The sequence below is a fragment of the Entelurus aequoreus genome, linkage group LG03 (genome assembly GCF_033978785.1).
Source record: "Entelurus aequoreus isolate RoL-2023_Sb linkage group LG03, RoL_Eaeq_v1.1, whole genome shotgun sequence".
NCBI classification, from domain to species: Eukaryota; Metazoa; Chordata; class Actinopteri; order Syngnathiformes; family Syngnathidae; genus Entelurus; species Entelurus aequoreus.
This window is the reverse complement of record NC_084733.1, coordinates 54,986,700-55,013,194: the sequence shown is the minus strand read 5'-3', so window position 1 is coordinate 55,013,194 and position 26,495 is coordinate 54,986,700. Positions and strand designations below refer to the sequence as shown.

Below are 26,495 nucleotides of genomic sequence, written 5' to 3'. Positions count from 1 at the left end.
AAAAAACAATCTAATGTAGGCCAATACAGACACGCTATCTATATATATTCACCTCAGACTCTTGAACAGTAATTAACCATTGGTAGTATAGTTTTTTAATGGATTCATTGTATATTTATTGCATTCTTCACTCTTCTATCCAGCAGATTTTCTGTATATTGTTATATCATCGAAATATATAATGTAAGTTTAAAAATTTAAATACATTTTCTTTTTACAATATACTGACAACCATCCATCCATCCATTTTCTACCACTTGTCCCTTTCGGTGTCACGGGGGGTGCTGGAGCCTATCTCAGCTGTATTCGAGCGACCAATAAAAAAAAACTGTCAGCCAAAAATTGTCCCGCTCTTTTGACACTCCAGATTTGGGCCTGGTAAAAGTCCATTAACTTGCAATCCATCCAACACAATAGAAGGATCAAAGAGATTGTGCAGGTGTACCTAATGAAATGTCTGGTGTGTTATAATTTTTTTATATTGCCTGTCTTTATTAGGGTCATGTGTAAGCTGGAGCATATCCCAGCCTATAAGTGGAGGTACACTCTAGAATTGTGGCCCGTCACTCACAGGGAACATACTCAGTGCTTCCCATACATTCATTTATTTGTTAAATAAATTGGTGTTGTCCAACTGTAAATAGATTTGGTGCTACCTATTCACCCTCACTCATAAACACATTATAATGGGACCGTGTATTAGTTTATAGCTTGTTGTCCCAACTCTGTACAGTAGATGGCATCATAACTCTACTTCTTGACACATCTCATATGCAGCTGGTCTGATAACAAAAACTAATACATATCAGGAAAGATCAGTGCTGCCAACTTTTTTAGCAAATATTCAGACTTTTTTAGATTTCCTTTTTAAAAAAGTGACTAGCAACAAATCTGATTACAAATTAGACGATGGCATCATCTAAACTCCGCCCTGAATTTACTATGGTATTGTGGGAAACCCGGTATAGACCAATGATTTTCAACCAATGGCAAATTAGTGTGTCGTGACATCATCAGCGCAGAATCATCCAATTTCACTTAATTGGTCTGGAAATCATTAAGTCTACTACAAATGTATATATGTGACATTTCCGATGAGTAGGCTGACCATGCACGAACTGGGATGTTTTCAGCTTCCAGATATTTTGTACAGATCCTTGCAACATGGGACAGTGCATTGTCAAGCTGCAAATTGAGGCGATTGTCTCGGGTGAATATCACGACAATGGTCCTCAGGATCTTGTCACGGTGTATCTGTACATTCAAAATGCCACCAATCAAATGCACTTGCGTTCGTTGTCCATAACATACACCTGCCCATACCATAACCCCAGCCCCACCATGGGCCACTCGATTCACAACGTTGACATCAGCAAACCGCTCTCCCACACAACGCCACACACGCTGTCTGCCATTTGCACTGAACAGTGAAAACTAGGATTCATCCATGAAGAGAACACTTCTCCAACGTGCCAGACGCCATCAAATGTGAGCATTTGCCCACTAAAGTCGGTTATGACGACAAACTGCAGTCAGGTCGAGACTCCGATGAGAACAACGAGCATGAAGATGAGTTTCCCTGAGACAGTTTCTCACCGTTTGTACAGAAAATCTTCAGTTATGCTAACCAATTGTTGCAGCAGCTGTCCGGGCGGCTTGTCTCAGACGATTATGGAGGTGTGCACCTGCTGGATGTGGAGGTCCTGGGCTCGTATGGCTACATGTGGTCTGCAGTTGTGATCGATGTACTGACAATATTCTCTGAAACGCCTTTGGAGACGGTTTATGGTAGAGAAATGAACATTTAATTCACGGGCAACAGCTCTGGTGGACATTCCTGCAGTCAGCATGTTAACTGCATGCTCCCTCAAATTTGCGACATCTGTGGCATTATGCTGTGTGATAAAACTGCACATTTCAGAGTGGCATTTTATTTTGGGCAGCCTAAGGCACACTAATGCAATAATCGTGCTGTTTAATCAGCATCTTGAAAAGCCACAGCTGTGAGGTGGGATGGATTATCTTTTGGAGAAGTTTTCACTAACAAAGATTTAGACAGATTTGTGAACAATATTTGAGAGGAATAAGTATTTTTTGTATATAGTGAAAGTTTTAGATCTTTGAGTTTGACTCATGAAAAATAGGAGCAAAAACAAAAGTGTTGTGTTTATATTTTTGTTCAGTCTAACTGAGATGTTCCTCAAGGCAATACTTTAAATCCTCTCGTTTTCGGCAGTCATGTTTTTCATAATGGGATTTATGTAACTAATGTGTTGCTGGAGCTTGTTTACTTCAGTTAGTCAGTAGTCATTTGTTCAACTTCTTTAGTTACACTATTTAGTTCCTCAGGATTCCATTTTAAGTCCTCTCTTTTTCATCATTTAGGCATTCAACTGCTGGCCAGCAATTTCAGTTCAAAAAGCTTGTGCGATACACATTTTGGCAGAAGATTCTTAAAAACAGTATCATAGAAATTATGTTTGAATAACTTTTTTACAGGTGTGTAAAAATATCATGTAGCTCATGTAACTCTTACTCTGGCAAAATAAATAAACCAAATGTCTACTGGAAAGGACGCTTGCTCTCCATAATATATAAAATAAGACTAATAGTGAAGGGAGAAGTCCGGCCCGTGGGTCTTTCTCTAGAAACATGCCCCCCAAAACAATCAAGTTGAATATTTCTAATTTAGAGTCATGTATGTTTTTGGGACATGGGTGGAAATCACAAGTACTGGTAGAAAAACCATGCAAGCCTGTAGAAAACACGTAAACTCTGATTAAAGTTTGGCGCTGCCGATTGTGAGTACAAATAGACCACTAGACCCTAGCAAACACCATATATACATTTTCTTGAAACGTTTTGTAGGAATTGGGCATTGACTTTCGAATGAAGTAATCAATTAGCACAAGTTTGTTATCTACAGTATGTAAGCGTAGTTTGGTGTTAATCCATTATAGCATGTTTGTAACCATGATGCGCTGTATTTTCTAAATTAATTAAAAGAATGCATCAGATTCAAGATACGATTTTGCTGTAAACTTATTGGACCAGTTTAAAGAAAGTTCTTCCGATTGACGCCTTTGAGCACCCACGTCTGGAGAGTTGCTGCTGCTGCTTCAAAAGACAGAAGCAAGGTTTTGTTACAGTCGGAACAAAGGCAGACATTGGAGAACCATAGCGGCTTTAAATTGTGCCATATTGTTCATTTTAAACACCACAGGAATGCTTTTTGAAAGCAGCGGCACACAAAAGCTCCAAAAAAAAGGTATAAAAAAACCCATGCAAATGTCATAATGCTTTAATAGGTGCGCACTAAGCATAATAGAGTATAATGTACTTTGTACCTATAATGTGGAAGGATCAACATGGAGTAAAAGAGGAACATTATTCATTTCAGAAACATTCTCTTTGTCCATAAAGGTTTATTTCCCTACTTTTTAGCCCATGCACATATAAAAAATATACACACACATTGCACTTCCACAATATAGATATCCTGCAAACTTTGGACACACTGAGTGTTAATGCACAACAAATGCACTCGGGCAAGTATGCGTGCATTTTTGTGGCGAGTGCATTTCATAGAGAAGATACTGACTGTAAAGAAAAAAGAAATGCACCCATCATTTTTGTGGTTTAGTCAAGAGGGACTAGTTAGTGCTTTGAATTAGATTTGAACATTTTAACTAAGTCACTAAATGATGAAACACATACCCAATCTTACCAGTCAAAGGACATAAGAAATAGCACTATAGGCACAGTAGGCTGTTCATACTTACAATATATACACTTTCTCAAACTTTCTATTTAACTTTGGATAATACCGAGAATAACCGCTTGTAATAAAAGAGCAAAAGTCCTTTGACCGAACAAAAATACATAAATGACTGAAGCATAAAGTGATCACCTAAAGATTATGTGAGAAACCAATGATTGGAAGTTGTCGAAAGGATGCTCAGTACTGCAAAAACTGAACCTGTGATGTCTGGGCTCTTCAATAGAGCGAGCAAACCAACAATACAGAGCCCAGTCACCTCAGCTCCTAAGAGCAGCTAGTCTGGACTGCATCTCCTCAATGTCCTCCTCGGATTCATCCTCAGAGGCTGCGGTGGCTCCGGACGGCATCTCAGGCAGGGCGTCTGTGACTTTGCTGGGCGCTTTGCCGAGTGCACCTAACAGAATACAGACAGAACTTTTAAGTCATGTGCAGTTAAGATGTGTATACTGGAAAAAAAACACATTACAGTGACAAAACACTTGAATAGTTTAGTGCATTTCTTTCACCTGCTGTAATTTCAAAGAGGATCCTGTCAACTTCCTCCTCTGCTGCTTCTTCCATGTCCTCTCCGTCTTCCATGCTCTCAAAAGTGTCCTCCAACATTTCCTCAATGATGCCAGCCTACATAGGAATACAATGAGTGGTTTGGGAATTATGATGCTTATTTCGAAGCCTTTTTCCTTATTTTCCTAAATAGTGGCCAGTGCAGAAAGTTCCAGAAGTTAATTGGAATTAAGTGGTTTTCTTTAAAATGTGTCCTTCATATATAAAAATACAGCAACATTATAAGAACTTGCCTTTTTGAAAACCCATTAAAAAAACGATTTTACACTGAACACTTTTTTTTCCATTATCAGTTGAATCAAATTTTTTAGGTCAAGGTTTCTTTAATGGTACCCGGAGGTAAATAGTTGTGCAGACATTTGTAATTCAGCGTCGTTGATTGTTCGATTGAAAATAGTTACTACCACGTTATTATAAGAGTTGGGATGAATAACTATCTCATGTCAGCCGTTTCAGGGTCTTTTTATTCTTGGTTCCTAACAAAAGTCCTTTTTAAAGCCAGCATTTATCTGCCTCTTTTGTAGTCCATTGTCCTCATTGGCTAATCAGCCCTTTGGAAAAAGTAATAGAGCTGTAACAGAGATGGGACGGTTTGTGTAAAAATGCTGTAATTCTGGGACAGGGGTGGGAAGGTAGACAAGTAGGACAAAAGTACTCCTGAAGTTAGCACATGCATGGCTGTAAAACATGTTGCTATGATGTCACACTGTTGTCGAGGACCAAATCTAACTACTGCTTGGTGGAAATGTGGCCACCAAAATAGTAATTAAAGCACCCCATGTGCATTTTTCCTTGTGGAGGACACTATTTGAGGATATAATGCTAACCTTCATCATCTCCTTTGATAATTCTCTCATGGTGGCCTGTATCTCAGGGACTTTGATGAGATTCTGCATGGCTCTCATGACCTCTGTGCTCTTCTGCAGGGACCCAGCTACACGCAGTAAGGCTAAAAAGAAAAAGCAAGAAAATATATTCGCTTCACTGTCACTCTTTTAAAGAGTTGAAGTTGTGGAGTCCACCAGACGCTGTGATGCAAAACTCACAAAGTTGATTCTTCATGCTGAGCATCACTGAGTTCAGGTGGGCTTTGGAGGAGTACAGTTTTGTTACAGCTCGTTTTGACTGAATCATCTCCTTCGCGAGAATGACGCAAACATCTTTCTGGCCCTTTTTGGCTGCATCTTTGATGGATCTCTTCACTTTTTCTTGTTCCCGTTGAATATCTGTAACAAGAAGGATATGAACATATAATTTGCATATGGTGTAAATTGATTATGTGTAACAATATCAACTCTTTAGAGCTCAAAAGGCACAGTTGTCATCCTTCCTCCTACTGTAGCTCAGACCCACTTCCAGTTCCTGTCTACAACACCAAGCCTTTTGGGTAATATAGTATATAGACATTTAGCAATACACCCACATCCTAACATACATGTTTGCTTTTTTTTATTCATCCATCCATGTAACGCAATCAAGAACATATTCTCATTTGCAATGCCAACCTGGGCAATAGGCAGCATTTACATGACAAAGATGTTGATAGTGATGATACTCCCATCGTGGCTCAACAAAAATCCCCACTTTGGATTGTGCTCAACAGTTCACATAGGTTCTTAACTACTATCATTTGGAACAAATGATCAAACATTTACCAATCATAAAACATACACAGAAAATGTTTGCAACTTGTGGAGGACATAGTAGACAGCGGACAATTTAATTAGAAATAAGTAATGGTGTCTCTTTTTATAATTATAATTTATAATCAATTTAAACAGTACAGTAATTTGACCATGAGCTCAGAAAATTTGATTTTATTGCCTCTAGTATTTACCTGTTAGTCCTAAACTTTGCACAAGCATATTTTGTTAGATTTCTATAAATCCTGTGATTTGTGTGCTTAAGGTTACAAGGACCACTTGAATTCCTAAAATATCAAGCTGATTTCAATGAAAAAAAATATTACTGAATCAACTTTTGCCGCAACCTTCAGGAATTTTCAGTTGTAACAGTCACCAAAAAAGCCAGCAAAAGTCTGGTTGGACTGAGGCAAGCAGTGTGATTATGTAGACACAACATGGAGAAACTTTCTAAATCTCAGACTGCTATTGCAGCAAGGAGGACCTAGTGTCCTGTGGTGCAGAATAGCCACATACCATCGCTAGCAATCTTGGATGGATATTGACTCCAATTCAAATAACTTAGCCCATCCATTAACTTTCATTACCATTCATTATTTATTAGTGTTAATGACCTATACATTCAAATGTATTTGATAAGTGTGTGTGAGGCATATTACAGGGTACTAAATACATGACATTTTATTCGTCCATATTTTGCAATTTTTTGCTCTTTACTTCCCGGGAAGTCTCAGAAAGCAACCCGGTACCTGACCTCCATCTACTGGTACGCCAAAAAAATAGCTTCATTAAAGTGGTGTTTTACTTTCCTATATTTTAACAGTGTTCATGTCAAACTGTGTGTAATGTTACAGTGGCGAAAAACATTAAATATGCTTGTAAAATAAAACAACTGCCTTGTTTTTAATGAATACTTAGGCCGACTACGCTACTGTATTTTAATGTTGATCATTATGGTGGTACTTGGACAGCTAAGTGTTTTCTGAAGTGGTTCTCGGTGGAAAAAAGTTTGAGAACCACAACAAAACCAGTTAAGCAGAGATCACATTTGCAGATAGTACAGTCTCCTGGTGTGACTTGATATTTACATGCAACTACTGAAAAGTTATAAAGGACTTACACTGTGACCCATACATCCATCCATTTCCTACCGCTTGTCCCTTTCGGGGTGCATTCGGGCGGAAGGCGGGGTACAACCTGGACAAGTCGCCACATCATCGCAGGGCCAACACAGATAGACAGACAACATTCACACTCACACACTAGGGCCAATGTAGTGTTGCCAATCAACCTATCCCCAGGTGCATGTCTTTGGAGGTGGGAGAAAGCCGGAGTACCCGGAGGGAACCCACGCAGTCAAGGGGAGAACATGCAAACTCCACACAGAAAGATCCCGAACCCAGGACCTTTGTATTGTGAGGCACTAACCCCTGTTCCACCGTGCTGCCTAACGGCATAAACTGTGACATTCTGCAAAATCCATACTACGATATTTACCTCGTATTTGTCTGTCGATGGTTCTCGATTCCTTACGGATTTTTTGTGTCCACTCAGTTACCTGGAACGATACGACACAAAACGTTTCAAAATCTTGCGTTATAATACTTTTGATAATAATCATCCGAATCATATGGTAAATGTATTTTACTGTAGCTGGGGCAGATTATCTGGTTTGTTTACATCGAGGTGATTGACAGCAGTACCTTATAACAATCTAGCTCTTCACGTGAACGCGTAATTTTGTCATTTAACACAGCAATTATTGGATTGCAGACACACATGCAAACCAAACACTAAAATACAAACTGGTGAATGTACAATATTTGCTTGACAATGCGTTTGAAGGAGAGGTACCGTGTTTAGCTTGGAGTTAACGCTAGCATAGTTAGCCATGTTAGCACTATCGCCTTTCATGTCCATCTAGGAGCCTAAACTGATATCTAAGTCATAAAGTGGTCGTTGCTACTTACCAGATCTTTCGGTGGTTTCTCTGGCGTTCTGCCGAACAATCCCATTTTGGCAAAAATACCTTAAATAGGAGGCAAGCCTACCTTGATTTACTTGACTATCACTTCCTGTTTATAAGTCCAATGCGAATATGAAGGCGCAGTCAGTGCTTTTGGACCAGTAACAAGGTGACGTTATATTAAATATAACATACATACATAATATAATATATAATAATATAATATTTAGTTTTAGTTCTCACACACAAATATATATATTATACAACTAAATAGTATAGAAATGAGAATGCACAATGCAGTTGGTATAGGAGGGTTGCAAACACGTGACCTAGAGGCTCATCCGGGCACTTCTGGGTTTCAGGCAATGGTCATTAGGCTACTGTTTATTTACCTGAATTCGTGCATATTTAAGCTTATTTTGAAAGGTTTAGAGACAAATATAAAAGTGATCATGAAAAAATATTTAAATTGTGATGGAGTGGATTTTACACTCTTAAGAAAAATATTTTGGAAAATATTTAAACCATTTATCTTTACCAAGCGGTTACTGCTATCTCATTTCACTTGACACTTGGTATTTAGAGAAGAAAATATTGGAGGCACATCATGTCTTTACATCTGAGGGCTCCACAAATTAAACATTAATCGGTGAAAGTCAAGTTGGACTTATTCGAGCATCTCTTAATAACGTATTTGATTGACATAACGAGTGCGGTGCTGCTGTGATAGTGACGCTAATGAGAAAAAGGTTAAGTTATATTACTCATGAACAATTCATGTCTGCAGTTGTTTGAAGTTCATATTTTGTCTAATTATGTAGCTGTATATGTCCCTAGCTGCTGCTCAGCAATGTTTGCTTGCGATATCAAGATTCGGTATATGCTGTTGAGCCTACCAGAGATGTATTCATTCTAGTTTATTAATACTAATAAAGATATTTTCTTGATGCTAACAAATATCTCCAAATATGCTATAATGTGGTCGAATAAAGCAATTGGCTTTCCACAACAACGAACCTTTTAGTTTCTGTTATGAAAACCGACAATAAAAATACAGTGCTTTGGACCAACAATCACAATATTTATTATTAGGACTTAACATGACGTATAGTTTATTTGCACAAGCAGGTCTTCGTAGTTACATTTAGGCACAGCAACCACAAAATAACACAAACTAATGCGATCTATTGTCACTTCTTTACGTTTATTTCTGCTCTCAACCCCTACTAATAGAGACTAAACTCGATTACATCACAGAAAGTTTCTCAAACAAATGTTCAAACAATTAACATGTTACAAAGTGATCACTGCAGAAGCAAGCGGTCCGATTGTATTCCACAAGACGATGAACGTGATATATTTAAGAGCCATTTCCTTTGACGCACTTTCCTTTTTTCCCTGACTTTATTACCTTTATGAACCACTTATTTCGAGACTCTATGAAAGCTCTTTCCTATCTCTCTATCTGAACGACTGGAACAACCAAGAACAGAAGAGCAATATACGGCATCTTCTGCTCAAACTCTACACTCACTCTCACTTGTTTTAATGCTGCACTCGAGCTGCTTGACCATCTTGTGAATTAAAATTTCAATCAATTTCAAAAGCCGCGAAAAGGAAAAGCGGATGTGACGTCATAGGCAACCCTCCTATTGTTAGTGTATTTTACACACATCGCCTGTGATACAGCATTTTACAGTGCCATAATATATTTAAACACGATGAAATTATTTTAAAACATGGACTTATTTTGTATGTTTTTTTGTTATATTGTTGTCATTTATCATTTATATTTAAGTAGCCAAACCACACCTGTGGTGCTTACCAGACATCATAAGCAGCACCACTTCTTGCTAATTCCAAAAATAGATAACTTGTCATCACCGCTTATACGCATGTATATTTATGATGACGAAAAACGAAATAAAGTACACATAAAAAAAACACTGGACATCATATATTGGCTCCGTCATCGCAGCGCTGTTGTGACGTATTCAAAGGTTCCCATTTTCCAGCGAGTTCTAGATTGTTCTGTTATCGATCGCCTAACGCACCAATCACGTAAGGGCAATGGGGATGACACACCAATCAGTGACGACTGTGGGCGGGGTTTAAGCGCATCAGGCTCTTAGATCCTTTGGTGATGTTTACCGTCGCCTCGGAGTGGGAGAATCCGCTCTGGTCATCGTTGCTCTCAGGATTACGCCGGATGAGTTTACTATAAACAACCTGAACTACATAAGAGTGTGTAATTTAGCTCACAGCACCCATTGTTGGCGAACGTGTTTATCATTAGAGCTTTTTTGGCGGAATTAGGTAGAATCTCATTTTTCCCACAAAGGTGACAAGTGCGGTCACTGCCAAAGGATAAGTTTCTAAGAAGGCAAATAAGAGCGTCCATTATGTCAGTGGTCGGCATTGATGTGGGTTTCCTAAACTGCCACATCGCCGTGGCCAGGAGCGGTGGCATTGAGACCATCGCCAACGAATACAGTGACAGATGCACGCCGTAAGTAGAAATAATACAACGTCGCAGAGAGCTGCAAGTTTTGTTATGCAATAATGTGCGCGTTTTTGGGCTTTAATGGACGCTGGTAGTGCAGGCTGCAGGGATGCTGGCTTGGATGCGAGGAAGGCCTTCAACTTCAGCCTTAGCCGGTTTATTTACAAACAGGTCAAAGTCTGTCAGGATCCAGCCATATTATTTGATAACATTGTTGGCATGTTATTATGGCATGTTGATAGAAGTTGTTAGCTACAGTTGCTTTCTAAAATAAGAGATTATTTTTAAATTTGTTCACACATCCCTTCAATTAAAATGCTAGTTATAATATATCTAATTATAATCTGTCAAAAGCAATCTGCATACAATAACCAAACTCAAAAGTAGATGTTGAACATTAACAACAACTTAACATAATTTCCAAGTGCAGTGTAATGATTTTCTTGTATTGTGAAAAAAGTGCAAATGATTGTATTTGTTCTTTAAATTTTGCCAGAAAAAAGATTTGCATACAATTGTATATCTTCTAAACTTTATAATGATCTGATCATGCAACACGATATTGCAAGCGTTTTTTGTTATCATAAAAAAATATGTAAATTAGGGTGTCCCGATACAACTCCTTTACTTCCAATACAATACTGGTAACCATGAGTATAATATCCGATACGATATTAGCACGAATCGTTATTTATTATTTTGTAGTGTGCAATGTTCGAAAAGGTTTTATCAAGTGAATTCAATTCAGAGAAAATTAGAATGAAAAACACACAAAAAAAAATATTATGACAGACTTATGTTGTCTTTATATTGTAGTTTTATGGTAACATGACGCAAAATGTTGGATGCGGACACATTTGTAGTATACTATAGCTTACCATGTTTTCCTTTTGTAAATAAGTTCTTTAAAAGACAAGGAAAGACCAACTTTGTGTGCTCATTTAGATGTTAACTGGCTGTCCAGCTTTACACAAGTAAACACGTTGTAGGACTGCTTTTATTGGGGCTTATATTGGACATTTTAGATGCAAGCCCATATCATCCGATACTTGTATTTTTTGTGATATCGGACTTATACCAATATCGGATATTAATATCGGGTCAGGACACCCCTAATCTAAATCTGCTTGTCACCTTGATTTATGATTTCAAAGCAAGTTATCCATCAGTAAAATATAATAAATAGGAAGGAGGTGATTATACATTTACATTCATACACAGTATATTTACTGTTATAATCGGCCCTCTGATTGTAGGTATAACTGCGATGTGGCCCTCAATGAAAACGAGTTTGACACCTCTGCTTTATATTCTATCAGAACAATAACATGACTGCAAATTGTTAGTTGCTTCTATGGCAGTGGTTCTCAACCTTTTTTCAGTGATGTACCCCCTGTGAATTTTTTTTTAATTGAAGTACCCCCTAATCAGAGCAAAGCATTTTTGGTTGAAAAAAAGAGATAAAGAAGTAAATCAGTTTCTGAATTAGTAAATTGTATAACAGTGCAAAATATTGCTCATTTGTAGTGGTCTTTCTTGAACTATTTGGAAAAAAATATATAAAAATAACTAAAAACTTGTTGAAAAATAAACAAGTGATTCAATTATAAATAAAGATTTCTACACATAGAAGTAATCATCAACTTAAAGTGCCCTCTTTGGGGATTGTAATAGAGATCCATCTGGATTCATGAACTTAATTCTAAACATTTCTTCACAAAAAAAGAAATCTTTAACATCAATATTTATGGAACATGTCCACAAAAAATCTAGCTGTCAACACTAAATATTGCATTGTTGCATTGTAATGAATGGAATAGCCTACTTGATTTGATGTTCAGTTTATGAACTTACATTCATATTTTGTTGAAGTATTATTCAATAAATATATTTATAAAGGATTTTTGAATTGTTGCTATTTTTAGAATATTTTTTAAAAATCTCACGTACCCCCTTGGCATACCTTCAAGTACCCCCAGGGGTACGCGTACCCCCATTTGAGGACCACTGTTCTATGGGACTGCTTTTGTGTATGTGCTTCCTGTGTGTACGTGTGTACGAGAAAGCGTTGAGTGACAAGCCCAAACACTAGATTACATTTTAAGACTGACGAGCAATTTTGAGCAAATATTGTTCAATATAATTAGTAATTGCATAGACAGGCTGTTGACTATTTTAGGCACTGTTACCACCTCGCTGGAGGCTTGTGTATTGTTGAAGCATTAATAAAGACGCTATTATTTAAAGTCCCCCTGCCTCTAATATGTATTATCCCAAAATGTTTTTTTAGTCAATTACAGCTACGTCTGCCACATATCTGATATAGCTGGATTATTTCTCTACTGTTCATCTGTTGATACGCGTGTCTCTCCTCATCCTCATCAAGAGCTTGTGTGTCTTTCGCCTCCAAAAACCGCTTCATTGGAAATGCAGCCAAGAGTCAAGTAAGGGCACGCTGATAGACTCCCACTTATATAAAAAGTGACTGTTTACTAAAAGTGCAAAGTGTGTGCTTTTTGCAGGTGATAACTAACTTCAAAAACACACTTCATGGCTTCAAAAGGTTCCATGGCCGAGCATTTGATGACCCGTTTGTGCAAGGAGAAAAAAACAAACTACCATATACCTTGCATAAACTGGCCAGTGGAAACACTGGACTTAAGGTAAAGTACTTATAGACTTTTGTGCTTGATTTTTTTCACCCATAGTATTCGTCTTTGCACAGCAGATTTGTTTATGTACCTCAGCCTGTGTAATATAGACACTGTACAGTGCATCCGGCAGGTATTCGCAGTGCGTCACTATTTACAGATTGTGTTAAGTTACATCCTTATTCCAAAATGGAATACATTTATTTTTGTCCTCAAAATTTTACACACAATACCCCATAATGAAAATGTGAAAAAGTTCATCCATCCATCCATTTTCTACCAATTGTCCCTCTTTGGATTGCGGGGTAAAAGGGGTGGGGGGTGTTTGCTGAAGTCTATCCCAGCTGCACTTGGGCGGAAGGCAGGGTACACCCTGGAGAAGTCTCCACCTTATCAAAGTTTTTTTTAGACCATTTTGCAAATTTATTAAAAAACAACTAAGAAATCACATGTACATAAGTGTTTACAGCTCAAAAGTGAGATTAGGGGAAACCTGTTTCAACTGATCATCCTTGAGATGTTCCTACAGCTTAATTGGAGTCTACCTGTGTTAAATTCAGTTGGTTTGACATGATTTGTAAAGGCACACATCTGTCTATATATATGGTACCACATTTATCAGTGAGTGGCAGAGCACAAACCAAGAATGAATTTGAATAATTTGTCTGTAGACTTCCGAGACAGGATTGTCTCAAGGCACATATCTGGGGAAGGGTACAGAAAAATATCTGCTGCTTTGAAGTTCCCAATTAGCACAGTGGCCTCCATCATCCGTAAATGGAAGACGTTTGTTACCACCAGGACTCTTCCTAGAGTTGGCTAGCCGTCTAAACTGAGCGATCGGGGGAGAATGGCCCTAGTCAGGGAGGTGACCGAGGAGCCCATGGTCACTCTGTCAGAGCTACAACATTCCTCTGTGGAGAGAGAAGAACATTCAAGAAGGACAACCATCTCTGCAGCAATCTACCAATCAGACCTGCTTGGTAAAGTAGCCAGACGGAAGCCATTGCTTATTAAAAAGTTTACCAAAATGCACCTGAAAGACTCTCAGATCATGAGAAATAAAATTCTCTGCTTTGATGAGACAAAGATTGAACTTTTTGGTGTGAATGCCAGGCGTCATGTTTGGGGGAAACCAGGCACCGCTCATCACCAGGCTAATACCATTCCTACAGTGAAGCATGGTGGTGGCAGCATCATGCTGTGGGGATGTTTTTCAGTGGAGGAACTGGGAGGCTATTCAGGATAGAGGGAAATATAAATGCAGCAATGTACAGAGACATCCTGGATGAAAACCTGCTCCAGAGCACTCTTGAACTCAGACTGGGGCGATGGTTGATCTTTCAGCAGGACAATGACCCTGAGCACACAGCCAAGATATCAAAGGAACGGCTTCAGGTCGACTCTGTAAATGTCCTAGAGTGGCACAGCTAGAGCTCAGACTTGAATCCGATTGAGATCTGAAAATGGCTGCGCACCGACGCTTCCCATCCAACCTGATAGAGCTTGAGAGGTGCTGCACAGAGTAATAGGCGAAACTGCCCAAAGATACAAACCCCGTTTCCATATGAGTTGGGAAATTGTGTTACATGTAAATATAAACGGAATACAATGATTTGCAAATCCTTTTCAACCCATATTCAATTGAATGCACTACAAAGACAAGATATTTGATGTTCAAACTCATAAACTTTTATCTTTTTTTTGCAAATAATAATTAACTTAGAATTTCATGGATGCAACACGTGCCAAAGTAGTTGGGAAAGGGCATGTTCACCACATGGCCTTTCCTTTTAACAACACTCAGTAAACGTTTGGGAACTGAGGAGACACATTTTTTAAGCTTCTCAGGTGGAATTCTTTCCCATTCTTGCTTGATGTACAGCTTAAGTTGTTCAACAGTCCGGGGGTCTCCGTTGTGGTATTTTAGGCTTCATAATGTGCCACACATTTTCAATGGGAGACAAGTCTGGACTACAGGCCGGCCAGTCTAGTACCCGCACTCTTTTACTATGAAGCCACGTTGATGTAACACGTGGCTTGGCATTGTCTTGCTGAAATAAGCAGGGGCGTCCATGGTAACGTTGCTTGGATGGCAACATATGTTGCTCCAAAACCTGTATGTACCTTTTAGCATTAATGGCGCCTTCACAGATGTGTAAGTTACCCATGTCTTGGGCACTAATACACCCCCATACCATCACAGATGCTGGCTTTTCAACTTTGTGCCTATAACAATCTGGATGGTTCTTTTCCTCTTTGGTCCTGAGGACACGACGTCCACAGTTTCCAAAAACAATTTGAAATGTGGACTCGTCAGACCACAGAACACTTTTCCACTTTGTATCAGTCCATCTTAGATGAGCTCAGGCCCAGCGGGGCCGACGGCGTTTCTGGGTGTTGTTGATAAACGGTTTTCGCCTTGCATAGGAGAGTTTTAATTTGCACTTACAGATGTAGCGGCCAACTAGTTACTGACAGTGAGTTTCTGAAGTGTTCCTGAGCCCATGTGGTGATATCCTTTACACACTGATGTCGCTTGTTGATGCAGTACAGCCTGAGGGATCGAAGGTCACGGGCTTAGCTGCTTACTTGCAGTGATTTCTCCAGATTCTCTGAACCCTTTGATGATATTACGGACCGTAGATGGTGAAATCCCTAAATTCCTTGCAATAGCTGGTTGACAAAGTTTTTTCTTAAACGTTTCAACAATTTGCTCACGCATTTGTTGACAAAGTGGTGACCCTTGCCCCATCCTTGTTTGTGAATGACTGAGCATTTCATGGAATCTACTTTTATACCCATTCATGGCACCCACCTGTTCCCAATTTGCCTGTTCACCTGTGGGATGTTCCAAATAAGTGTTTGATGAGCATTCCTCAACTTTATCAGTATTTATTGCCACCTTTCCCAACTTCTTTGTCACGTGTTGCTGGCATCAAATTCTAAAGTTAATGATTATTTGCAAAAAAAAAAAAAAGTTTATCAGTTTGAACATCAAATATGTTGTCATTGTAGCATATTCAACTGAATATGGGTTGAAAATTATTTGCAAATCATTGTATTCTGTTTATATTTACATCCAACACAATTTCCCAACTCATATGGAAAAGGGGTTTGTAGATGTGCCAAGCTTGTGGCATCAAAAAGGCTGTAACTGAGGCTGTAATTGCTGCCAAAGGTGCATCAACAAAGTATTGAGCAAATGCTGTGAATACTTATGAACATGTGTTTTTTTTACTTTTACATTTTTTATACAATTGCAAAAATAAAAACAACTTTTCCCACAATGTTACTACAGGGTATTGTGTGTAGAATTTTGGGGACGGATGCACTGTATACGTGACACAAAGTTATTGGACTGAAAAGTTATATGATGTCATTGTTTAGGGGTGTCAAAAATGTTTCCTGCAAGGGCCTCATTCAGAAAATGGAAGAATGCTTAATAGTTTATACCGATAGCAACAGCAAATAATTAAATAACATTAAAGAAATAGTGCACGTCTCAGCTTACTTGCTTGTTACGTTATATGAACTCTTTCCTGATTGTAAAAAAATGAGCTATGCCCCGAATTTTGGACACCACTGTCTAAGCTTTAGGATGGTGTTGTTCTTTAATCAGCCCATAACATAAAAACGCTAAAAACTACCCATGCTTCCACAAAATGTGAATTTTTAAATTGCCGTATTTTTGTTGCTAAGATATAATTATTGTTGTTATGTGTGAATTTTCATATTTACCGTTTTACCAAAAAAATATTAACAAATAAGCACATTTATAGTTTCCGAAATATTTGTTTTCTCATATTTCTGGTCTAATAAAGTCTCTTTGCACTATAAAAAAAAAAGATGTCCCTTTAGGATTTCTATAACCTCGTTCAAGAATAAGATTACATTTTTGTAAAACTCTGCATGTTAGTTATGTCATTAAACAGATATATTCTGAATTGGTTTATTGTCACACATTAATTGCAACGTGCAGTAACATTCTTATTTTGCTATTTTTTAACTTAAAAAAGTGGATTCGTACAGTAATCACAGGACATTTAATCGATCGCAACTGGACTGCTTGTTTTGTCTTAGAAGACGTTTGCCTCTCATCCGAGTAGGCTTCATCAGTTCGTGTTCATAGACATAGATTGGTCAGATCTAGTCTGGCGGCTGGTGCCAAAACCTCAAATGTTTATACTCCAAAACCAGGAGACTGTGCCTGGGTAAGGATACGATAGGGCGAAACCCAGCGAGCAGTCCAGTTGCGATCGATTGAATTCCCTGAGATTACAATGACCTGGATGAATGAGAACATGCATAGACAGATTTGTACAGTATTTATCTTTTTTTTAATAAATGTTTGTATTTTATCTGAAAACTATAGGTGTACTAGCAACGTGTAATCTCTCATAAAGACATGAAACATTGTGTTTCCAGGTACGTTATTTGGACGAGGACAAGGTATTTACAGTAGAACAGATCACAGGGATGCTGCTCTCCAAGCTGAAGGAGACATCAGAGTCTGCCTTGAAGAAGCCTGTGGTGGATTGTGTCGTCTCTGTGAGTGATGCAAACGTTGCTACGATCCGTAACATGACGTAATATTGAGATTGTCTACTCCCTCTGCAGGTACCAAGCTTTTTTACAGATGCTGAGCGGCGATCCGTGTTGGATGCGACGCAAATAGCGGGGCTGAACTGTTTACGGTTAATAAATGACACCACTGCAGGTCAGTGCTGTTAAAAGATCCGATATTGCAATATTGTGGATAACAAAGAACTTGTGGGATCATAGTACATCTTCTTGCCAAATAGTGGAGAATATTGTTAAAAATGAAATATTTCAAATGAAAATTTATGATAGTAATAATTAGTGTTTTACATGACATAGCTTCAATGAGTTTGTCCACACGAGTGAGTGGCTCCAAGAAGCACTATTGTGTAGTTTATCCACTTTTTACATACTTATCCAACATAATAGATTCCATGTATTGAGAAATGTTAGCAACACTAATAGTTACACAGTATGAGCAGCAGCGTCGAAGTGGGAGGAAGGAGTCAGTGGGAATCTTGTAGGTGCCCAACCACGGGGGGCCCTGGACTTTTGTAAAATTTGAAGACTTTTTTTCCAGCCATATGTTTTTTATTTAAAAAAAAACATCATAAGGTAACTATAAAATTAATATACACTACCGTTCAAAAGTTTGGGGTCACATTGAATTGTCCTTATTTTTGAAGGAAAAGCACTGTACTTTCCAATGAAGATAACTTTAAACTAGTCTTAACTTTAAAGAAATACACTCTATACATTGCTAATGTGGTAAATGACTATTCTAGCTGCAAATGTCTGGTTTTTGGTGCAATATCTACATAGGTGTATAGAGGCCCATTTCCAGCAACTATCACTCCAGTGTTCTAATGGTACAATGTGTTTGCTCATTGGCTCAGAAGGCTAATTGATGATTAGAAAACCCTTGTGCAATCATGTTCACACATCTGAAAACAGTTTAGCTCGTTACAGAAGCTACAAAACTGACCTTCCTTTGAGCAGATTGAGTTTCTGGATCATCACATTTGTGGGGTCAATTAAACGCTCAAAATGGCCAGAAAAAGAGAACTTTCATCTGAAACTCGACAGTCTATTCTTGTTCTTAGAAATGAAGGCTATTCCACAAAATTGTTTGGGTGACCCCAAACTTTTGAACGGTAGTGTAGCTGTGAAAGTTCAATAATAAGGTTGCTTGAATTAAATAAGGAATGTCTAAAACTACTTACACCCTCTTTCAAGAATGCAAACTGGTTTCTTATACCTGCATAGCTACAAACCGAACTTCGAACACTTCACTAAACATAACACAGACATCATAACATCATCAAAGCTCACCTTTAAGCATTCACACACTGCATCAACATTTTGGAACAATGACGAGGTGATAGAAGAAAAGTAAAAATCTACTAAATATCTGGCAGCATAGGAAAAAAAAAATCCACGTTTCACGAGGGATGTAACGGTATCGAAATCTCACAGTACGATGTTATCACAGTATAAAGGCCACGGTACCATATTATTGTGGTAAATGTAAAAAAACAAAAAAGACTTAAAAATGCCATAGTGTGTAAAACAAAGTGGCAGGAATGTGTAGGACAAACACACTTACTGTAATTGAACACAAACATAATGCTAAAATGTTCTAATCATATTTATTACTACAAACATGTACAAAACACAAAACCAGTGAAGTTGGCATGTTGTGTAATTCGTAAATAAAAACAATACAATGATTTGCAAATCCTTTTCAACTTATATTCAATTGAATAGACTGCAAAGACAAGATATTTAATGTTCGAACTGAGAAAATTAATTTTTTTTTGCAAATAATCATTTACTTAGAATTTAGTGGCAGCAACACAGTGCAAAAAAGTTGGCCCAGGGGTATTTTTACCACTGTGTTACATGGCCTTTCCTTTTAACAACACTCAGTAAACGTTTGGGAACTGAGGAGACCAATTTTTTAAGCTTTTCAGGTGGAATTCTTTCCCATTCTTGCTTGTGTACAGCTTAAGTTGTTCTACAGTCCGGGGTCTTCGTTGTGGTATTTCAGGCTTTATACTGTGCCACACATTTTCAATGGGAGACAGGTCTGGACTACAGAGAGGCAAGTCTAGTACCCACATTCTTTTACTATGAAGCCACGCTGTTGTAACACGTGGCTTGGCATTGTCTTGCTGAAATAAGCAGGGGTGTCCATGATAATGTTGCTTGGATGGCAACATACGCTCCAAAACCTGTATGTACCTTTCAGCATTAATGGCGCCTTCACAGATGTGTAAGTTACCCATGCCTTAAGCACTAATACACTCCCATACCATCACAGATGCTGGCTTTTGAACTTTGCGCCTATAACAATCTGGATGGTTATTTTCCTCTTTGGTCCGGAGGACACGACGTCCGCAGTTTCCAAAAACAATTTGAAATGTGGACTCGTCAGACCACAGAACAATTTTCCACTTTGCATCAGTCCATCTTAGATGAGCTCAGGCCCAGCGAAATTTTTCAACAAGTGTTTCAACGATGATAAATGTCTTTCGCTTTACACAGAGTTTTACTTACAGATGTAGCGACAAACTAGTTACTGACAGTGGTTTTCTGACGTGTTCCTGAGCCCCTGTGGTGATATACTTTACACACTGATTTCGCTGTTTGATGCAGTACAGCCTGAGGGATCGAAGGTCCGTAATATCATCGCTTACGTGCAGTGATTTCTCCAGATTCTCTGAACCTTTACATGATATTACGGACCGTATATGGTGAAATCCCTAAAATTTAACTTTTAATACTGTAAATACCTGACAAACTGATGTTTGGCTTTGCTGGCTTCAAATACACTTTAGTGGTGATGGTTTATGAGGTGGCGACTTGTCCAGCCCAGGCTGTGCCCTGCCTTCTGCCTGCGGTGTACAGTTTTTTTGGTGATTTCCACCCATGAGCCCAGACGTGACCAGCTGGCTATTTCGCTTTGGAAACGCTTGAGACGAAAGTGGTGCTCAGAACGCAGACTTTCTTACCTCTGCCAAAAAAGTTATGTTTTTGCCAGGGTTTGTTTGCCTTTCGGTTAGCAAAATAACTGAAAGTTATGGACAGATTTTGCTGAAAACTATGAAAACCACAATTTCTTTCATCCACTACAAACACACTTTATTTCCTGCTTATAGCATTCCACGGCCCCACCCTGCCGGTCTTGCGCTGCACAGAGAATTTTTGGAGATGTAGTTTATTTTCAGATCCAACGCAGAAGCGCCAAAAAAAACTACACACCAAGTTTTTGTTTGATACACGTCACGGTATTATTGTGAAGACTTTGGAACCGAAATACTGTGGTATCTACAATACCGTTACAACCCTACGTTTCACTTTTGCATCTCATTGCACGTAACTGTGGTGTGCTCAAGGACCCTCGATTAAAATCAGAAAGCCGTCACTAGTTTTTAAAAACAAATAAAGACTTAACTAGCAGGAGATGCACTATTAATAATACAGTCATAATAACAATGACGTATTATGATTCATATTATCCATTGATTATCCTAGGTGTGTCAGATAATCTGTATTTTACTCTCTGAAGTAAAGAGAAACTTGACAGATTTATAATCATTTAAATGAATAATGCCAAGTTACTATATGACTATCTAAATGCTCATTCTGTTTACTTTATATTGAATTTGTTGAACTTTATTGGAATGTATTGGAGGTGCAAGTCAAGATACTAGAAGGTTTGCAGGGGGAGGAGCAAGCTGCCGTCAGTTACGCTGGCGCAGTGAATCATAATAAAGCCAGGGAGATTATAAGATTTGTATTATGGTATTACAAAACCCAAAACCAGTGAAGTTGGCACGTTGTGTAAATGGTAAATAAAAACAGAATACAATGATTTGCAAATCCTTTTTCACCTATATTTAATTGAATAGACTGCAAAGACAAGATATTTAACGTTCGAACTGGTAAACTGTTATTTTTGCAAATATTAGCTCATTTGGAATTTGATGCCTGCAACATGTTTTTAAAAAAGCTGGCACAAGTGGCAAAAAAGACTGAGAAAGTTGAGGAATGCTCATCAAACACTTATTTGGAACATCCCACAGGTGAACAGGCTAATTGGGAACAGATGGGTGCCATGATTGGGTTTAAAAGCAGCTTCAATGAAATGCTCGGTCATTCACAAACAAGGATGGGGTGAGGGTCACCACTTTGTGAACAAATGCGTGAGCAAATTGTCAAACAGTTTAAGAACAACATTTCTCAACGAGCTATTGCAAGGAATTTAGGGATTTCACCATCTACGGTCCGTAATATTGTCAATAGATTCCGAGTATCTGGAGAAATCACTGCACGTAACATTGAATGCCCGTGACCTTCGATCCCTCAGGCGTTACTGCATAAAAAAGCGACATCAGTGTGTAAAGGATATCACCACATGGGCTCAGGAACACTTCAGAAAACCACTGTCATTAACTACAGTTTGTCGCTACATCTGTAAGTGCAAGTTAAAACTCTACTATGCAAAGTGAAAGCCATTTATCAACAACATCCAGAAACGTCGCCAGCTTCGCTGGGCCCGAGTTCATCTAAGATGGACTAATGCAAAGTGGAAAAGTGTTCTGTGATCTGACGAGTCTACATTTCAAATTGTTTTTGGAAACTGTGGACGTCGTGTCCTCCGGACCAAAGAGGAATAGGACCAGCATCTGTGATGGTATGGGGGTGTATTAGTGCCCAAGGCATGGGTAACTTACACATCTGTGAAGGCACCATTAATGCTGAAAGGTACATACAGGTTTTGGAGCAACATATGTTGCCATCCAAGCAACGTCTATTTCATGGACGCCCCTGCTTATTTCAGCAAGACAATGCCAAGCCACATTCTGCACGTGTTACAACAGCGTGGCTTTGTAGAAAAAGAGTGCGGGTACTAGACTGGCCCGCCTGTAGTCCAGACCTGTCTCCCATTGAAAATGTGTGGTGTAGTATAAAGTCTAAGATACCACAACGGAAACCCCAGACTGATGCACAACTTAAGCTGTACATCAAGCAAGAATGAAAAATAATTCCACCTGAAAAGCTTAAAAAAATGGTCTCGTCAGTTCACAAACGTTTACTGAGTGTTGTTAAAAGGAAAGGCCATGTAACACAGTGGTAAAAATGCCTCTGTGACCTTTTTTGCAATGTGTTGCTGCCATTAAATTCTAAGTTGTTGATTATTTGCAAAAAAAAAAGTTTCTTAGTTCGAACATTAAGTATCTTGTCTTTGCAGTTTATTCAATTGGATATAAGTTGAAAAGGATTTGCAAATCATTGTATTCTGTTTTTAATTACGAATTACACAATGTGCCAACTTCACTGGTTTTGGGTTTTGTAGCTTATTTTGACCATGCATACAGTTGGTCAAACTACATGTTCGAAAAGCAGTAGGAAGAAGCAGAGCTTGTTTAATCATACTCCTTTTGTGTTTGATAGCAATTTGATGTGTCACCATCACTTCCTGTTCACTTTACTTCCCTTCCCAGGTGGTCATAAATAGCCTCTCGTTAGGTCATCAAGACATTTTTGTATAATAGTATGTTACTATTTACCTGTTTACTTAAATAAAAGAGTAAACATGCATAGGTCAATGTTGTAATTGTGTTGTGTATGACAGTGGCGTTAGCCTATGGGATCTACAAGCAGGACCTTCCCACTCCAGAGGAAAGGCCTCGTAACGTTGTGTTTGTGGACATGGGGCATTCGTCTTACCAGGTCTCCATCACATCTTTCAACAAAGGCAAACTCAAGGTCAGTTAAGGTCCATTTTATTTTATATATACATATATACACACACACATATATACACGCACACATATATATACATATATATATATATATATATATATATATATATATATATATATATATATATATATATATATATATATATATATATATATATATATATATATATATATATATATATATATATATATATATACATATATATACATATATATACATACATATATATATATATATATATATATATATATATATATATATATATACATACATTCATATACATATATACATATATAAATATATATATATATACACACATATATATACATATACTGTATATATACATACACACACATATATATATACACAATATATATATACATATACAAATATATATACATATACATATATACATATATATATATATACATACAAATATATGTATATTAATGTATATATATATATATGTATATATATATATGCATATGTGTATATATATATATATATATATATATATATATGTATATATATACATATATATATATGTATGTATATATATATATGTGTATGTATATATATATATGTGTATATATATATATATATATATGTATGTGTATATATATATATATATATATATATATATATATATATATATATATATATATATATATATATATATATATATATATATATATATATACAGTCGTGCTCATAAGTTTACATATCCTAGGATAATTTATGATTTCTTGGCTATTCTTCAGAGAATATTAATGATAACACAAAAACCTTTTTTTCCACTCATACTTAATGGTTGTGTGAAGCTATTTATTGGCAAACAACTGTATTTACTCTTTCTAAATCAAAAGGACAAAAGAAAGTACCCAAATGACCTTGATCAAAAGTTTACATACCCCAGTGACTTTGATATGATAACATGCACAAAAGTTGACACAAACAGGTTTGAATGGCTAATCAAGGTTCCAATCCTCACCTGTGACATGTTTGTTTGTAATTAATGTGTGTGTATAAAAGGTCAGAGGGTCCTGTATATCAGCTGAAGTTATTTGTGGATTTTTCTTTGCATCTCGAACAATTTTCCTGGCAGTTGTGGCTGAAATCTTTGCTGGTCTACCTGAATCCCTCATTTTCTACTTCTTAATCAGCGTTTGAACACTGCTGATTGGCATTCTCAATAACTTGGATATCTTTTTATACCCCTTTCCTGTTTTAACTTGGATATCTTTTTATACCCCTTTCCTGTTTTATGCAGTTTAATTACCTTTTCTCGCAGATCCTTTGACAATTATTTTGCCTTCCCCATGACTCAGAATCCAGAAACTCACTGACCTTTTATACACACACATTAATTACAAACAAACAGGTCACAGTTGAGGATTGAAACCTTGATTAGCCATTCCAACCTGTTTGTGTCAACTTTTGTGCATGTTATCAGATCAAAGTCACTGGGGTATGTAAACTTTTGATCAGGGTCATTTGGGTACTTTCTTTTGTCATTTTGATTTAAAAAGAGTAAACACAGTTGTTTGCCAATAAATAGCTTCACACAACCATTAAGTATAAGTGGAAGAAAGGTTTTTGTGTTATCATTATATTCTCTGAAGAATGGCCAAGAAATCATAAATTCTCCCAGGGTATGTAAACTTATGAGCACAACTGTATATATATATATATATATATATATATATATATATATATATATATATATATATATATATATATATATATATATATATATATATATATATATATATTTTTTTTTTTTTTTAATTTTGTATTTATTTATTTATTGTTCACACTCAAGTTTATATATATATATATATATATATATATATATATATATATATATATATATATATATTTTTTTTTTTTAATTTTGTATTTATTTATTTATTGTTCACACTCAAGTTTTATCCTCATCGATTCCTGTTTCAGGTCCTCGCGTCAGCGTTCGACCCCTACCTGGGTGGGCGTAACTTCGACGAGGCCCTGGTGAACTACTTTTGTGAGGAGTTCAAGGCCAAGTATAAACTGCACGTGCGCGAGAACCCGAGAGCCTTGTTGCGTCTGCATCAGGAGTGTGAGAAACTCAAGAAGCTGATGAGTGCCAACTCCTCAGACCTGCCTCTCAACATCGAATGCTTCATGAATGACATTGATGTTACTAGTAGGATGAACAGGTCCAAAGAAAGGCTCTCTCTTTTAGGTATGGTAACATTTGATGTAATTTATACTTTTTAATTCTAACCCACAGAGGCCATTTTGAAGAGATGTGTTCCCAGTATCTAATGCGGGTGGAGATGCCACTGAAGGTCGTCCTTGAACACTCAAGTATGTTTTAACAATTTACTTGAATTCACTCATACCAGATATATATTGTTCCTAATTTAGAATTTAAATTCAATTTAATTCAATAATTGGAATTGAACTGGGTCCACCCACACACAGCATGTTAAAATTGCAATTCAGGAAAATTCCTTACAGCAACAATTTGTCCCGTTTAACCAAGGTTTTAGCTTAAATACTAAAAATACTTAAAAAACACTAAAAGTAAACAGTAATTCCTTCTATTTTAAATACAATGATACTTCAGTTTTCATACGCCCTGCTTTTTAGGATGATTCGGTTTTAGGTGAAAATTTTCAACAAAAATGTCTGGGTTTTAGTAAAATTATTATTGGTGACTCAGTATGTGTATTTGTTTTATGGACTGTGGTTGCAAAATAAGCGAACATAAAGTCAAAGTTTTAGCATACAACATTAGTCCAATCAAAGTCAACGAGAGCATTGGAATCCTTGTTTCCAGAGTGTCACTGAACGCCACACCCCTTATGGCCTCCCTTCTTCCGTCGCCTCGCCAACAATAGACCAATACAAGTAAAATATGTTTTGTTTGTTTTTATCAATTTCATTTATTATATTTCGCATTGTTTTCTGTGTGAAAAAATATCATTATTCTCCATAAAAAGTGTTCTCGGTTAATATTTCTTCCGCCCAAATGCAGCTGAGATATCCAGCGACCCCCTGCGACCCCGAAAGGGACAAGCAGTAGAAA

The 26,495-nt window shown here is 37.3% G+C and overlaps 2 protein-coding genes across 3 annotated transcripts in view; one reads left to right on the top strand and one right to left on the bottom strand.

Moving 5' to 3' along the window:
- Nucleotides 1–3,325: 3,325 nt before the first annotated feature.
- chmp3 (charged multivesicular body protein 3) lies at nucleotides 3,326–9,900 on the bottom strand. 2 transcript variants are annotated; one of them, XM_062042209.1, is made up of 6 exons: nucleotides 9,780–9,900; nucleotides 7,486–7,546; nucleotides 5,392–5,571; nucleotides 5,173–5,294; nucleotides 4,288–4,402; nucleotides 3,326–4,175 (listed from the first exon to the last, which is right to left on the bottom strand). In XM_062042209.1, exons 3-6 carry the CDS (start codon nucleotides 5,477–5,479, stop codon nucleotides 4,039–4,041), a joined length of 462 nt encoding a protein of 153 aa, XP_061898193.1. In that variant the 5' UTR covers nucleotides 5,480–5,571; nucleotides 7,486–7,546; nucleotides 9,780–9,900; the 3' UTR covers nucleotides 3,326–4,038. The 2 variants fall into 2 exon arrangements, with proteins under 2 accessions (XP_061898193.1, XP_061898192.1); XM_062042208.1 differs by lacking the exon at nucleotides 9,780–9,900 and adding an exon at nucleotides 7,959–8,275 and having other exon boundaries at nucleotides 3,327–4,175.
- A 202-nt stretch (nucleotides 9,901–10,102) lies between these two features.
- The window catches only part of hspa4l (heat shock protein 4 like), a 56,179-nt gene continuing 39,786 nt past the window's right edge, over nucleotides 10,103–26,495 (top strand). The window contains 8 exon segments of the mRNA XM_062042210.1: nucleotides 10,103–10,463; nucleotides 12,844–12,901; nucleotides 12,980–13,120; nucleotides 17,537–17,659; nucleotides 17,729–17,828; nucleotides 23,292–23,425; nucleotides 25,376–25,620; nucleotides 25,695–25,771. Of these exon segments, the coding sequence (XP_061898194.1) occupies nucleotides 10,357–10,463; nucleotides 12,844–12,901; nucleotides 12,980–13,120; nucleotides 17,537–17,659; nucleotides 17,729–17,828; nucleotides 23,292–23,425; nucleotides 25,376–25,620; nucleotides 25,695–25,771 (985 nt within the window). The 5' untranslated portion in view covers nucleotides 10,103–10,356.

Bases quoted from the DNA above. Each gene is read 5' to 3' on its own strand.
- chmp3 (XM_062042208.1), bottom strand. From the start codon at position 8,003: ATGGGATTGTTCGGCAGAACGCCAGAGAAACCACCGAAAGATCTG. The intron at 5,572-7,485 runs GTAAATATCGTA...TTCTTGTTACAG, and splicing joins CATCGACAGACAAATACGAG to ATATTCAACGGGAACAAGAA. The intron at 5,295-5,391 runs GTGAGTTTTGCA...TTTTCTTTTTAG, and splicing joins CAGCATGAAGAATCAACTTT to CCTTACTGCGTGTAGCTGGG.